The sequence below is a fragment of the Elephas maximus genome, chromosome 1 (genome assembly GCF_024166365.1).
Source record: "Elephas maximus indicus isolate mEleMax1 chromosome 1, mEleMax1 primary haplotype, whole genome shotgun sequence".
Taxonomy (NCBI): Eukaryota; Metazoa; Chordata; class Mammalia; order Proboscidea; family Elephantidae; genus Elephas; species Elephas maximus.
In genome coordinates, this window is record NC_064819.1 from 639,932 (window position 1) to 654,762 (window position 14,831).

General features: G+C 42.4%; 1 protein-coding gene across 2 annotated transcripts in view; it reads left to right on the forward strand.

The window, feature by feature from the left end:
* Nucleotides 1–14,831, forward strand: part of TMPRSS7 (transmembrane serine protease 7) — a 55,623-nt gene extending 40,792 nt beyond the window's left edge. For both annotated transcript variants that reach the window (XM_049875810.1, XM_049875818.1), the window contains 8 exons: nucleotides 1,004–1,140; nucleotides 2,774–2,881; nucleotides 5,621–5,731; nucleotides 6,566–6,682; nucleotides 7,769–7,940; nucleotides 10,599–10,867; nucleotides 12,488–12,624; nucleotides 14,661–14,831. In XM_049875810.1, coding sequence (XP_049731767.1) covers nucleotides 1,004–1,140; nucleotides 2,774–2,881; nucleotides 5,621–5,731; nucleotides 6,566–6,682; nucleotides 7,769–7,940; nucleotides 10,599–10,867; nucleotides 12,488–12,624; nucleotides 14,661–14,831 — 1,222 coding nt within the window. The remainder of the gene's footprint in view (nucleotides 1–1,003; nucleotides 1,141–2,773; nucleotides 2,882–5,620; nucleotides 5,732–6,565; nucleotides 6,683–7,768; nucleotides 7,941–10,598; nucleotides 10,868–12,487; nucleotides 12,625–14,660) is intronic.

The window sequence follows — 14,831 nt, forward strand, 5'->3', positions numbered from 1 at the left end:
AAACTTGTACACCATGGGTGACCCTGCAGGTATTTGAAATATTAATGGCATAACTTCCAGCATCACAACAGCTCACAAGCCACTACAGTATGACAAACTGACAGACGGGTGGTGGAACTTGTCATAGGCCCTAGTCTTACTAACCACAATGCTCATATAATAAGAATTATTGACAGAAGAGTCATTTTCTCACAAAGATACTGGGAACCTGGGAAGCATTAGGCAATAAAAGAGGTAAGAAAAAAATCAAGGTAGATAAATATTGGAGATAGACTTCATGACTTCGAAATTTTGCTAAGGACAAGCTCTGACATGCATATCAGATTTCAATTTAGATTAAAATAATGTTGTCTTTTGCTTTAAGTGCTTCTGAATTCTTTGCATATTTTCCCTCTTAGCTCATGGTCCTCTCTGCTCAGCAAAGAGATTTGTGGGCAAAAACAGCCAAACCTTGTTTGACAGTTTACTATACAGAAAAAAGAGAGAAGACTGGGAGATTAAACCCATATTTCTGATTATAAGTGTTGGTGAGGAAAGCAATGGGTAACAGATAGCTTATTGTTGTTGTTATCTGCCCTCAAATCAATTCCTACTCATAGTGACCCCATGTGTACAGAATAGAAGTGCTCCATAGGGTTTGCAAAGCTGTGACCTTTCAGAAGCAAATCACCATTCCTGTTTTCCAGTCTTTGAGACGGCTCTGGGTGAATTCACGTTACCAACCTTTTGGCTAATAGTTGGGTGTGTAATCATAAGCGACACCCAGGGACTCCTCGTTGTCGATAGTCAGAACTATTGTTCTATATAGCAGAAAACAAAATTGAGGTGACAGAAGTTACTCGATCATGGTCACTCATAAAATGAATAAATCACTTAGCCTTACCATCAGCATCTCTGCTTATGAAGCCCAAATGAGCAAAATATTAGGGAGTTCATTGTCAGTAACAATGCAGTCAGCAGAACCTCAAGCTGTGTGTCCTCCCTGGCTCTCTTGTCTCCTCAGGTACTGTGGCTCCTATGTGGATCACCAGACGATTTTCCGAGTGCCCAGCCCCGTCGTTCACATCCAGCTCCAGTGCAGCTCAAGGCTTTCAGACAAGCCACTGTTGGTAGAATATGGCAGCTACAACATCAGCCAACGTAAGCTTGGGATCCGTTCCCTAGAAAACCTTAATAAAAAGTCAAACAGAGGATAACACTTTATAATGTTAAACTTTGAGAATTGAGGGAATGAAAACTGCTGCAATCAGAAGAAAATGATATAACTTTTTAATTATTACTGATTAGTAGTTGAAAATGTGATTTCTCATAGATCCCTAAGATATAGGACAAGCCCATTTCTTGATTTGTTGTTCTTCTTGCTAGGCATAATTTCTTGTTTATATGATGTGTGCAAATACATCGAGTGGATTTCAGGCCACCAGCCATAGCTTACTTTGGCACATGACGCAAAGGGAGAGCTGGTTGGTCAAAACCAAAAAATCCAAACCCATTGCTGTTGAGTTGATTCTGACTCATAGTGACCCTATAGGACAGAGTAGAACTGCCCCATCAAGTTTCCAAGGAGTGCCTGGTGGATTCGAACTACAGACCTTTTGGTTAGCAGCTGTAGCTCTTAACCACTACACCACCAAGGTTTCTGGCTGGTCAAAGAAAGTTAAATTGTCAACCCTAGAATGAAGAACTTGAAGTTCACGTGGAGATCCACTGGAACAGTGGCCAGGAAGCAGTTTATAGAGAAAGCAATGTTTAACGAAAGTCCTCAGAGCTGGAGAGAGTAGGTAAGGACTTGCTCAGGAAACCCTCAACCAGTTTTAAAGGGGGAGTAAGTATAACCACTTAAAAGTTCATGAGGATGTGACTTGAAAGAAATCTCCTTAGACCACCAAGCCCTTCTTTGCCAATCCCTAATATACCTGCTTCTGGATTCAGAATATTGCAATTCCCAATAGGGACAGAGGGACATAGTAAATCATCTTATTTTTAATTTTTTTTCAAACTATGAACACTTCCCAGTGTCATGTTATCCCATTGTGTGCCATCAAGGCAATGGTTGATCTGACCACACACTCTCTCGAATTCTTTTGCACAAGAGGAGGAAGGATTCATTCTTTCTATAATACCTAGCTATAAGCCCAGATTTAATGATTCCAGATGGGACGAGGAAATGACTAACAGTCTGGTTGTAGTGGAAAGAATGACAGACTGGGAGGTAGGAGGCAGGGGTCCTGGATTTGGAGACAAGGTGCTAATGCCTCTAGGTCCAACTTTCTAAGATCAGTGGTTCCTAATGGATTTTGGGAGAGAGAGCACTTGAAAATGTAATTAAAGACATGGACTCCTCAGAATAGTGCACCTGATCACAGAGGATTCGGAGTCACCAGAAGTCTAAAGACTGAGGAGTCCAGAGACTACATGCTAAGGATCCTGGACCGTAAGCTTCCTTCCAGCTTTTACATTCTTCCGGTCTATGTTCAAGCCCAAGGGCTGAGTCAAGAGTATGGAGACAGCAGAAGTTTGGATGTGCCTGTGAACTGGATGCAAGGTTGACTGAAACATTCTTGTGTAATAATTGGCTTTATTCTTTGCTCTTCTCAGTTCTGCTTTTATGTCTTTCAGTCATCCACGGTCCTGATTTGGTGGAGATATTGCATAATTACTACTCCTACCATCGGCAGCTCCCCAACCACTGAACAGTTTTTATTTCCATGCCCATATGACCTGGAGATTTTTAGGGTCTTACCCAAGGTTTTCTATTTTTTGTTGCCTCTAGCCTGTCCTGATGGATTCTTCAGATGCTCTTCTGGCTTGTGTGTCCCTCAAGCCCAGCGCTGTGATGGGGTAAATGACTGCTTTGATGAGAGTGATGAACTTTTCTGTGGTGGGTATTCACCATTTAATGGGACTTTTTATTTTTTATGAATAAATAACTTGTCAGGACGTTGTTGCTGTGGTTGCACATCTTTGGTTTTTGTAGCTGTTATCTACTGATGCATAACAAACTATCCCAAAAGTCAGTGCTTGCAACCACCATTTATTCATGGTCCTGCGTTAGTGGGTTGTGGGATATGGCTGATGTACGTTGGGCTCAGCTGAGTGGCTCTGCTTCAAGCTGTGTGTCCTGCTGAGCTTGACTCTTCCCAGTGGGTTGCGATCAAATTTACTCCCCACGGTCTTTCCCTTCTTGGAGCAGGGGCAGCCATGGCAAATGGCAGAATCAAAGGAGAGGTGTGAAGAAACACAGGATTCCTCTTAAGGCTTGGACTTGGAACTGGCATACCATCACTAGAGTCCATATTCCACTGGTCAAAGAAAATCACTTAGCTGAGGCCAAAGTCAAGGACCAGGGAAATTCACTCTGCTCAACCTGGTGCCATGCAAGGGGCGGGGGGGTGGGGGTGCGGGTGCATAACACTACCAAGGGGTGAAGATCTGAGGCTAATAGCTTAAACCAATCAAATCTTAAACACAGCAATTGTATTTTAAAGCACTGGTCCTCCATCTAGAGAGAAGCTCAGAATCTGCAGATAACTAAGCTCTGTCAGTGTGTTCATTTGTGGAACAGAGGTGTTGTTTGTGGGTGGTAAAGTTGGGTTTTTCTTTTTCTTTTTTAACCTGAACACCCTGCATTGTTTTTACATTGATGCTTACTAAGTGTTGGGGTATCAGATATCCCTTCTTTGAGGGGAGAGACTCTGACTTGGTCTTTTCATTACTACTTGCACCTCGTTCCTGAATCCATCTCCAGTTTCAGGGAGCAGTACGGGGAAAACAGTTCACTAGATCATGTGACACCAATGGCCACACTTTCTCATACTAAAAATCCAGGGTATTTAATTCAATACAATTATGATGCTGATGCTATGGAACTTCTTTCATATTCTTGGAGACACATTACAGTTAATACAATGAAAAAAATTTACTTAAAAAAGATGACTTGCAACCCCAAACATTATTTATTGACAAAACTAAATAAAACTCCCTTATTGTGTATTGGAAACCCTGGTGGCGTAGTGGTTAAGTGCTACGGCTGCTAACCAAAAGGTTGGCAGTTCAAATCCACCAGGCGCTCCTTGGAAACTTTATGGGGCAGTTCTACTCTGTCCTATACGGTCGCTATGAGTCAGAATTGACTAGACAGCAGTGGGTTTGGTTTGGTTTGGTATCCTGGAGACCATTTAAATCTATAGCATCTTCTGTTTCTTAGAAAAATGGTGATTACTGCCCATTATATAGTGATTGGGCTTGCTTTTTTTTTTTTTTTTTTACATAACTAGTATTCTCTGTGGGCAGTTCTACTGTGACCTATAGGGTCGTTATGAGTCAGAAATGACTCAACAGGAATGGGTTTCAGTATTCTTTGCTATGATGTTCCAAACAAATATGATTATATGTTACTTTACAATAAGGGGCACTTTTTAGTAATCATTATTTCACATTGTGCCATTTCAGGACAGCAGCATCCTCCCCTCTTTGCCTCTGTCTCACCCTCCACAGAAGATGTTGTTGTTAGGTGCCATTGAGTAGATTTTGATTCATAGTGACCCCATGTGACCAAGTAGAGCTGCCTGATCGGGTTTTCTAGGCTGTAATCTTTACAGAAGCAGATTTCCAAATCTTTCTGCCATGGAGCCACTGGGTGGGTTTAAACAGCCAACATTTTGGTTAGCAGCCGAGCGCTTGACCGTGGTGCCACCAGTGCTCCTTTCCGCAGAAGATACCTCTGCAAAAACCAGGAGAAGATGAACAAAAATGATGACTTCCCACAAAACCAGAAATGCCTAGGGAATTATACCTTTTTTTTTTTAGTGCTTGCTGAAAACCCAGGTTACATAGCGGTTAAGTGCTACCACTGCCAACCAAAAGGTTGGCAGTTCAAATCCACCAGGTGCTCCTTGGAAACTATGGGGCAGTTCTACTCTGTCCTGTAGGGTTGCTATGAGTCGGAATTGACTTGATGGCAATGGGTTTGGTTTTGGTTTAAAGTGCTTGCTAGTATACTGTGTCTGTCACAGGTTCAAGGCAATTCATGAAAAATATTCCAAGGAAGAGAAATACATGTACACTGCTATTTTCTAGTCCAGAATATGGATCTCTCTTAGTGGAAAACAATCTTAAAGAAAGTTTTCCTCACAAACAGACTAAAAGTCTGCAGATTGTCATGGCAGATTTCATGGCCATTCATTCATTCGACAGACCTTTAGTGAGCACCTACTGTTTGCTGGGGGTTGAAGGTACAGAGATGAAAGACAAAATCTCCACTCAGGATGTTCTGTGGGAACGGGGATACGTTCAATTTACATTCCAGCCTGTGGTTTGTGTTACTTTTTCTTAAAATAAATTACTTATGAGGCATTTAATCATAATGAAATAAACAAGCTACCAAATTTTAGCTCATTTGTACAAAAGCAAAAACCTGATCTGACAAAGTCAGAGGAATTACATCAAAGTTTCAACATTGGCTTTTTCTCATGGAGGTGTCAGTTTTGTGGAAAAGACATTTTTTATTTTATTTAAATTATCGTACTGATTTGTACCTTGGGAGTGGCACTGCTGATTTTCAGAGACTCCAGCTGATGTCTCAGATGGCTCATGAACTTTTGGTCTGTTCTCGTTCTAGAGGTTCTTAAGCCTGCTTGCAACACCAGCTCCTTCAGGCAGCATGGCCCTCTGGTCTGCGATGGCTTCAAGGACTGTGAGGATGGAAGGGATGAGCAGAACTGCACCCAGAGTGAGGAGGGGTCCTCTGTGCTTTACGTTTCCACCTATAAATCTTCCCTGAATCAGAGTGAAACGTGTTTGCTGGGTTAGGCTAATCAACTTGGTTCGTTTTTCCTTGGACTTCCCAGTTTTAGCACCGGAAAAGTCTCATGCTCTGAGAATTCCACCAAACCCAGGCAAACCAGAACAGTAGATAGCCCTAACCAAGGAGGAGTGTACATGTATGTGTGTCATCCTAACCAAGGTGGAGTGTATGTGTATGTGTGTGTGTTCATGTGTGAATACAGACAGATGTTCGTTGCTTACTTGCTTTTAATGCTGCTCACGGCTGTGGATACTGAGGACCTGATAGACCTGACAGAGGAATTTGCCAGATACCATGACGAGACATATTCTAATCTAGCCCCTGCAGAAGCACACTCCTTCAGGGTCGTGAGCAAACGTGCTGTAATTCACATTTGTTCTCCTTAATGGTGTAAAAGAACCGAGTGTGGTGGAAATTTTGCTTAAAATTTTTCTCTGTGAACAACACAAGGTAACAACAAAGGCTGTGGCCTAAAGTCACTGATCTGGTCAACTCCCTTGCATGTCAGCAATAGCAGAAAGAGAGCAGTGGCTGTAGGCCTGATTCTTAGCAGGTGCACCTGCCTGCCTGCCTGCCTTCCCCTGGCTCTGCTTCGGTGGAGGAATGGGTCACTGTGGGGTTGTTTCTCTTCTCTCTACCATTTCTCCCAGAGCAGCAGATACCATTTCTGTGGTTCACCATCCTCTGAGGAGCTTGGTGTCATTCTCTCAAATCTGTTTCTGGCTGGGAAAAACTCATGCTCTTTTTGTTTACTTTTAGGCATCCCGTGCAGTCTTGGAACTTTTAAGTGTGGTAATGATGTTTGTTTTAGGAAGCAGAATGCGAAATGTGACGGGACAGTGGATTGTCCTGATGGCAGCGATGAAGAAGGCTGTAGTGAGTAGAACGATGTTCTTTCTAGTTCCTGAATCCCCACTTTGGTTTACTTGTTTTTCATTTTCGGTTCTTTCTTGGTGTAGCCTAGATTGCCAAAGACCTAGGGAAGAATAGGAAATATTGGTTAAGTCAGAAGTGATTAGGTTTAGGACACGCCTTACGCTGATACAGCCTTGTTGCCATAACAAAGAGACGCTATTCCCAAATGGGAATACATTCACAGGTATAGGGGTTAAGATTCCAACTCATATTTTGGAGGAATACAGTTCAGCCCATAACACTGAGTCTGAAGCTGTTTCTCAGAACTGAAAGCTCTAGAACAGATCCTGTCTTCTTTCTTGATAATGAAAATTGGTGTTCATAATGAGAATGTTCACATTCTACTAACTCTAATCAAGAGAAGATCTTAAAAAAAAAAAAAACCTATGAGGAAAGAAACAGAAACTGTTACATGGTGATGACTTTGTTAATTATGCCTTACCTTAGGAGCCATATCTAGTGCTGGTTCTTTCTTTAGCTCTGCCCCAATACTGACAACCTGCCATATGTTCTTCTCAGTCATGTGGCTTCTAATTGATCATGTGGCAACATCTTAATTATACAACCTTACCAATGCTATTTACTCTGAAAAGGAATTGCCCTGATAACTAGTTTTTCTTGCTAGGTTTTCATTTGTTTTGTCTTTCACCTACAAATTCCCTCCCAAATGTTTTCTCTCAAATTAGCAGAACTGCAAAGACGCTATAAGTTATGTCATATCTGGAGCTTATCTTTCCCTCTCTATCTAACAACCTAAACTCCACAGGCTGCTGTTTGTAGCCGTCCAGCTGTTACTATGAGGTCTCCCTCCTCCCCTCACATGGATCATTGGACAGAAAGACCCTGTATCATAGTATGTTTTCAGGAGGGGGGGCCATTTGTGAGTGTTGGTTACAGAGAGACCTACATGTTCCTTCTCCTCTAAATAGGCAGATCTCACGTTGTTTGCCTGGTTTGTCAGTTCCCAACCTAGAACTAAGCCCGACTTAATTTCTAGTTTTTCTTCCAAGGCTGCATTTAAACCCTGTGACTGTCTCTCTGCTGCAGGCTGCCCCAGGAGCTCTTCTGCCCCCTACCGCATCATCGGGGGCACAGACACACTGGAAGGGGGCTGGCCATGGCAGGTCAGCCTTCACTTTGTCGGGTCTGCCTACTGTGGCGCATCAGTCATCTCCAGGGAGTGGCTTCTCTCAGCGGCCCACTGTTTCCATGGGAACAGGTAGGGCATATAATCTTTACTATAAAGTGGTGCCCTCTGTGACTACAGATGTACGTCTGCTCTCAAGAATAAGGAGAAGCTCCCTGTTGAAGAAATCTGATCAATCCAGTTGTCTCCTTTTTTTTCTCTTGATACCTAATATGTGCCAAACACATTTTTTTTTAAAGGTATTATTGATTAAAGAAAAAAGAAAAACACAAAGGAAACATAAAAAAACAGGCCTTTGCTAGACTGAAAAAATAGGATCGTGATTTCTAGTCAGAGGGAGCTAACCCTCTTGGAAGGCACAGAGAATGTGGAGAAGAGTGAGCACTGAGGATGGCTGGAGCGTTGGCATCCATGTATAGAATGGGAGGCAGACTCTGGAAAGGCCACTAGGGTAGCATTGGAGGGGCTCTGTCTGTCTTTACCAATGGTATTATTATGGGACAGTTGATCTTCCAGCTAAGGGTGAAAGGAAACCTTAGAAAATAACCTCACTTAAAATTTGAACTTTTTTGGAATGTACTGAATCTTATTGTTGTTGTTAGGTGTACTGAGTCAGTTCCAACTCATAGTGACTGTATATACAACCCAACAAAACACTTCCCGGTCCTGCCCCATCCTCACAACCTTTGCCACGTTTGAGCCCACCGTTGCAGCCACTGTGTCAATCCACCTCATTAAGGGTCTTTCTCTTTTCCACTGACCCTGTACTTTACCATGCACGATGTCCTTCTCCAGGGACTGATCCCTCCTGACAACACGTCCAAAGTATGTAAGACACAGTCTTGTCATCATTGCGTCTAAGAAGCATTCTGGCTGTACTTCTTCCAAGACAGATTTGTTCGTTCTTTTGGCAGTCCATGGTATATTCAATATTCTTCACCAACACCACAATTTAAACGTGTCAATTCTTCGGCCTTCCTTATTCATTGTCCAACTTTCACATGCATATGATGCGATTTTGAAAACACCATGGCTTGGGTCAGGGCACCTTAGTCTTCAAGGTGACATCTTTGTTTTTCAACACTTTAAAGAGGCCCTTTGCAGCAGATTTGCCCAATGCAACGCGTCTTTTCATTTTTGACTGCTGCTTCCATGGGTGTTGATTGTGGATCCAAGTGAAATGAAATCCTTGAAAACTTCAATCTTTTCTCCATTTATCATGTTGCTCATCGGCCCAGTTGTGAGGGTTTTTGTTTTCTTTATGTTGAGGTGCAATCCATACTGAAGGCTGTGGTCTTTGATCTTCATTAGTAAGTGCTTCAAGTCCTCTTCACTTTCAGCAAGTAAAGTTGTGTCATCTGTATAACACAGGTTGTTAATGAGTCTTCCTCTAATCCTAATGTCCCTATCTCATTGAGAGTCTTCCTATTTTTCACTGACCCTCTACCAAGCATGACGTCATTCTCCAGGGACTGGAGTCTCACCATGCTTGCTTCCAAGAAGGATTCTGGCTGTAATTCTTCTGAGACAGATTTGTTTGTTCTTCTGGCAGTCCATGGTGTATTGAATATTCTTCATCAACACCTTAATTCAAAGGCATCAATTCTTTTTTGGTCTTCCTTATTTATTGTCCAACTTTTGCATACATATGAGGTAACTGAAAACACGATAGCTTGCGTCAGGTGAACCTTAGTCCTCAAAGTGACATGTTTGCTTTCTAACACTTTAAAAGATCTTCTGAAGCAGGTTTGCCCAATGCAAAACATTGATTTCTTGACTGCTGGTTCCAGGAACAGAAAACAAAAATCCTCACAACTGAACCGATAACGAACATCATGGTACAGGGAGAAAAGATAGAAATTGTCAAGAATTTCATTTTACTTGGATCCACAATCCACACTGAAGGCCGTAGTCTTTGATCTTCATCAGTAAGTGCCTCAAGTTCTCTTCATTTTCAGTAACGAGGTTGTGTCATCTGCATATAGCAGGTTGTTTATGAGTCTTCCTCCAATCCTGATGCCGAATGCTTCTTCATATAGTCCAGCTTCTCAGATTATGTGCTTAGTGTACAGGTTGAATATGGTGAAAGACTGTAACCCTGATATACACCTTTCCTGATTTTAAACTGTGAAGTATCCCCTCGTTCTGTTCAAATGACTGCCTCTTGGTCTACATACAGGCTTCTCATGAGCACAGTTAAGTGTTCCGGAATTTCCATTCTTCACAATGTTATCCATAATTTGTTGTGATCCACATAGTCGAATGTCTTTGCATAATCAATAAAACACAGGTAAACATCTTTCTGGTAGTCTCTGCTTTCAGCCAAGATCCATCTCACATCAACAGTGATATCCCTTCCTCCACATCCTCTTCTGAATCTGGCTTGAATTTCTAGCAGTTGCCCGCTGATGTACAGCTGCAACAGTTTTTGAATTATCTTCAGCAAATTTTACTTGCATGTGGTTCATGTGATACCAATGGCAAGAAACTTTCCAGGCATTTCCTTAGGGTATTGTTGAGTGAATATTCTGGAATATTTCTGGTTTTACTGAGGAGTCAAGTGAGACCCATGGAAGCTGTGCTTCTTGCCAGGTCCCTGGACAGAGCCAGTGGCTACAACAGGGATGCAAAGCCAGGCCCCTCTTTTCTAAGTTCTCATCAGATTCTTGTTTCAGAACCGTGTCTGGCCCTTCGAGCCCCTGACTTGTTGTTTTGTTCCTTTTCTACCAGGCTGTCTGACCCCATGCCATGGACCGCTCACCTGGGGTTGTATGTGCAGGGGACCGCCAAGTTTGTCTCCCCGGTGAGAAGAATTGTGGTCCACGAATACTATAACAGCCAGACTTTTGACTATGATATTGCTCTGCTACAGCTCAGTGTCGCCTGGCCTGAGACCCTGAAACAGCTCATTCAGCCCATATGCATTCCTCCCTCTGGCCAGAAAGTGCGCCCTGGGGAGAAGTGCTGGGTAACCGGTTGGGGGCGAAGGCATGAAGCAGGTGTGTGTGTGCTTGGATGGCCAAACTTTTCCCTCCATATAATAATAATCATAACTCATGTTGATGCAGTGCTTTGGGGTTCATAGAGGAGGTTTGTGTATGTGGTCTCATTTGAGCCTCCCAACTACTCTGTGGGGTAGAATGGAAGGGGTTATTATTATATCTGTTTTATGATGCTCTCCATCTTCCCCAAAAGAAAGAAAGCACCTCATAAGGGGGATTCTAGGTAACATTGGCCCTTTTCAACCTTGGAAGGTTTTGCTAGATTTTCCATTATAGAAGAGCAACTCATTCTTAGCTACTGCGAGGTTCACTTTTCATCCCAGGAGGTGAAGTGATTTCCTTTTATAAGGGAGAAGAGGACACATGCACACATACAAACACAAATCTTGTTGTATCGACTTATAGATAACTGCCTGGAGGGTTGTGCAGGTGTGTCCTGCATGAAGGCCAAGGGCCAAGGGAATGAGAGAGAAGGCTGACACTCAGCCTGTCCTTGGCTCCCCAAGTTGCATATTCAGGCCTGGGGCTCATATCAGTCTAGAAGAAAAGCACTTTTTTCTAATTGGTCCACCTAGAGGGAGCACCCATTTGCAATTCCTCTGCCCAGAGGGGTCATCATTTTCAATATGCAAACAGCAGGGTGTCTTAGTTACCTCCTGCTGCTGTAACAGAAATACCATAAGTGGGTGGCTTTAACAAACAGAAATTTATTTGATCACAGTTAGGAGTCTAGAAGTTCGAATTCAGAGCACCTGCTATAGGGGACCTGTGCATAGTGGTTAGGTGCTATGGCTGCTAACCAAAAGGCCAGCAGTCCCTTTTCAAAGGGTTTTGGGGCAGACACATTTTCTGTAACTCTTGAGCCTTATCTTGCGGCCTCTCTTTGGCACTCTAAAGATCCATTGTGGGCAGCTTCTCAAGTGTTCACTGTCTTCGTTTATTCACGTAACGATATTCACCACCAGTTCAGACCTGCTGAGATCTCCGAGTCCCAAGAAGGGAAGGCAGCTAACAGTTTGAACACCTGTAGCCCATCAGGGCTGCCCTGTGCTCAGTGCTTGAATTATATAATCAGATATCCAAGAGGAAAACATCTACTCAGCCAACTTATCACCATATGTTTTCTTTATAAGCATGTGTATATGTATGCGTATGTATGTATTTATTTATTTTTAACTCATTAGCCTGCATAAAAAGGAAGGGGAAGGGCCATAACCAAACTGTAATGTTTTATGGTTGGTAGGAAACTGCCATAGATCAGCTTTGCCACCCCATTGAAGGAGCCCTCTAGACAGTAAATATTAGTCGTAGCTGTTGCTATTCACAGTCCCAGTGGAAGCAGGGGTGCATGGTGGCAGAGTTGGCACAGCGGCTCAGGTGACGGTGTCAGGGCCTGAATCCTACTCTGTTACTTGCTGGCCTTGTGTCACTGGGCAAATGTTTTAACTTCCTAAGCTTCCATCTCTTCATCAGCAAAGTGGGGGCAATAATAGAGTTTACCTCAAAGAATTGTTATGAAGATAAAGGGACATAATGTGAGTGAATTGTTTAATGAAGTCCTCAATAAGTGTAGTTATTATCATTTTCCATGATTTCTACTTCCAATCTGTTTCCCAGACAGTAAAGGCTCTGCTGTTTTGCAGCAAGCGGAGGTAGAGATCATGGACCAAACCCTCTGTGTCTCCACCTATGGGATCATCACGTCACGGATGCTGTGTGCCGGGGTCATGTCAGGCCAGAGAGATGCTTGCAAAGTAAGTCAGGTGACCTTCCTCTCACCTAGCATGATGTAGTTTCTGTAATGCTTTCATGTTTCATGGGCACTGAGAAACAACCAATGCACATGTGTCTCTGAGTTCACCTGAGTCGTCCAGAAATTAAATATAAAGCAGTCCCTGGGTTATGAATGAGATCTGTTTCTGACTGTGTGTTTAAGTTGAATTTTTAGGTGAGTTGGAACAGGTGCATATGGTTCTTATTTAGCCTTGTTTCGTGTGAGAAAAGGCTGGAAATGCTGCACGTGTAGCAAGTGAAGGTGACAGTGATGAAGAATTTGATGGCATTAGGGGTTGGTTCAGTCGTTTCAAAGTGAGGGCCAATTTACATGACATTCAAGTGCAAGTATGAGTTCTCCGTAAATTGGACGTTCATAACCTGGGGACTGTCTGTAATCTGGTTGCCTGAGATCAAAGAAAAGTAGTGAAAGAATTGGGTCTATGGAACTCAGTTTTCTAGCACCATATATCTCCTCCAACATAAAAGATTGGGGGTCAGCATTCATCATTGTGTCCTGATTTTCTCATAACCAGAAACAGCAACAATACACCACACTTTAAGAATGGCTACTTATTACCTTATCAGGAGTTTTAACAACTCACTCCTTTGAGACAGAGGCTGAGGGAAACAAAAAAAGAGTGGGAGAGGTGATAGGATGCTCACATGTAGACCTCTGGTGGGCCCCCTGACAGTGGTAAAGTTGGAGATCACCTTTGGGGGGACATTTCTCAGAGCCTCAGATTCAAATTTATGCAGATATCTACATGATAGCCAAAAAGTGAACAGATTGTTTAGAGGATGACGTGGGCAGTGGGAGTTTTTCCCGCTGCTTTCCACAACCTTAGCCACCAAGCCATAAAGGCTCGTGACAATGGTGTCTCTCTTCTGGGCTCCTTTTTGAGGTACTGTGCACAGGTCCTTCACATGAACTCATTCAAATCCTTCTTTCATCTCCATTTTACAGAATAGAAAACTGAGGCACAAAAAAGAAGAAATAAGCACAGAGAGGTCAAATAAATGGCTCAAGGTCACACAGCTAATAAACGAGTGCCTGAGCTGGAATTTGAACCTTGCCTCTCTGGTGCCAACGCTATGATGTTGTAGGTGTTTTCCACAGCTGGTCAGTGTCAGAGCTCTGTGCTACATACACAGCCACCAGGGTTTACGAGTCAAATTGCCTGAGTAGAGTTGATGAAATGAAGTGACCAATTTCCCTACTAGTGAAAATTTATCTAATGAGGTATAACATTTTGTGTATAGAATACAGGGGCAAATTCGGAGTACTTTCTTACTCTTGCCTCTTAGAGTCCCATAAAGTTGTAGTTTTACTCTCTTACAAATTAGGAAAATAAAAAACCAGACATTATAATTTAAAGGAGTGGTACTGTAGAGATTATGTTTAAACTTTGAATTACTTGAGTGTTTGTTTTGTGGAGCTAATATCAGAAGGGACTCTCAAGTGAGGGTGTCTGTCTGTGACAACTGCCTGTGATCTTTAGGGTTGCTTCACTGGGCCCGATTAAGCAGGGTCTCTTTTTCCCTCCGTGGACCATGAGGCAACCTCTGAAGTTGCATGGAGAGATAGAGGTCAACCCACCAAGATAACCCTACCTCATAAGGTCGTTGTGTGAATTAAATGATCCAAAATAGAACTTAGATCATAGTTAGCACCTAAACGTTAGCTGTTATAATAATAACAATAATTATTGTTTGTTCTTTCTTTGAAAATATGTGGCAATTGTTTTCTCCTGCAAGAATCTTTCAGTGTTACTCTGAGCCTAAAGACTCAAGTTTGTTGAGATGAATACAGCTTTTTGATTGTACGAGGAATAATTCTACAATGGCATTAGAAGTTTCACATTATTTTTTGCCATTTCCTCAAACTGGATAGGGGTTATCCAAGTAAAAGCCTATAAGAAAGGGAGCTTTGAATATAATGCATTAGATACATTAATGAACAAAATGATTATCACAGGACAGGTGTACCTTATACTTATGTTATCTTCTTGTGTAGGGAGATTCGGGTGGACCTTTATCTTGTCGAAGAAAAAGTGATGGAAAATGGATTTTGACTGGTATTGTTAGCTGGGGATATGGATGTGGAAGACCAAACTTTCCTGGTGTTTACACAAAGGTGTCAAACTTTGTTCCTTGGATTCATAAATATGTCCCTTCTCTTTTGTAA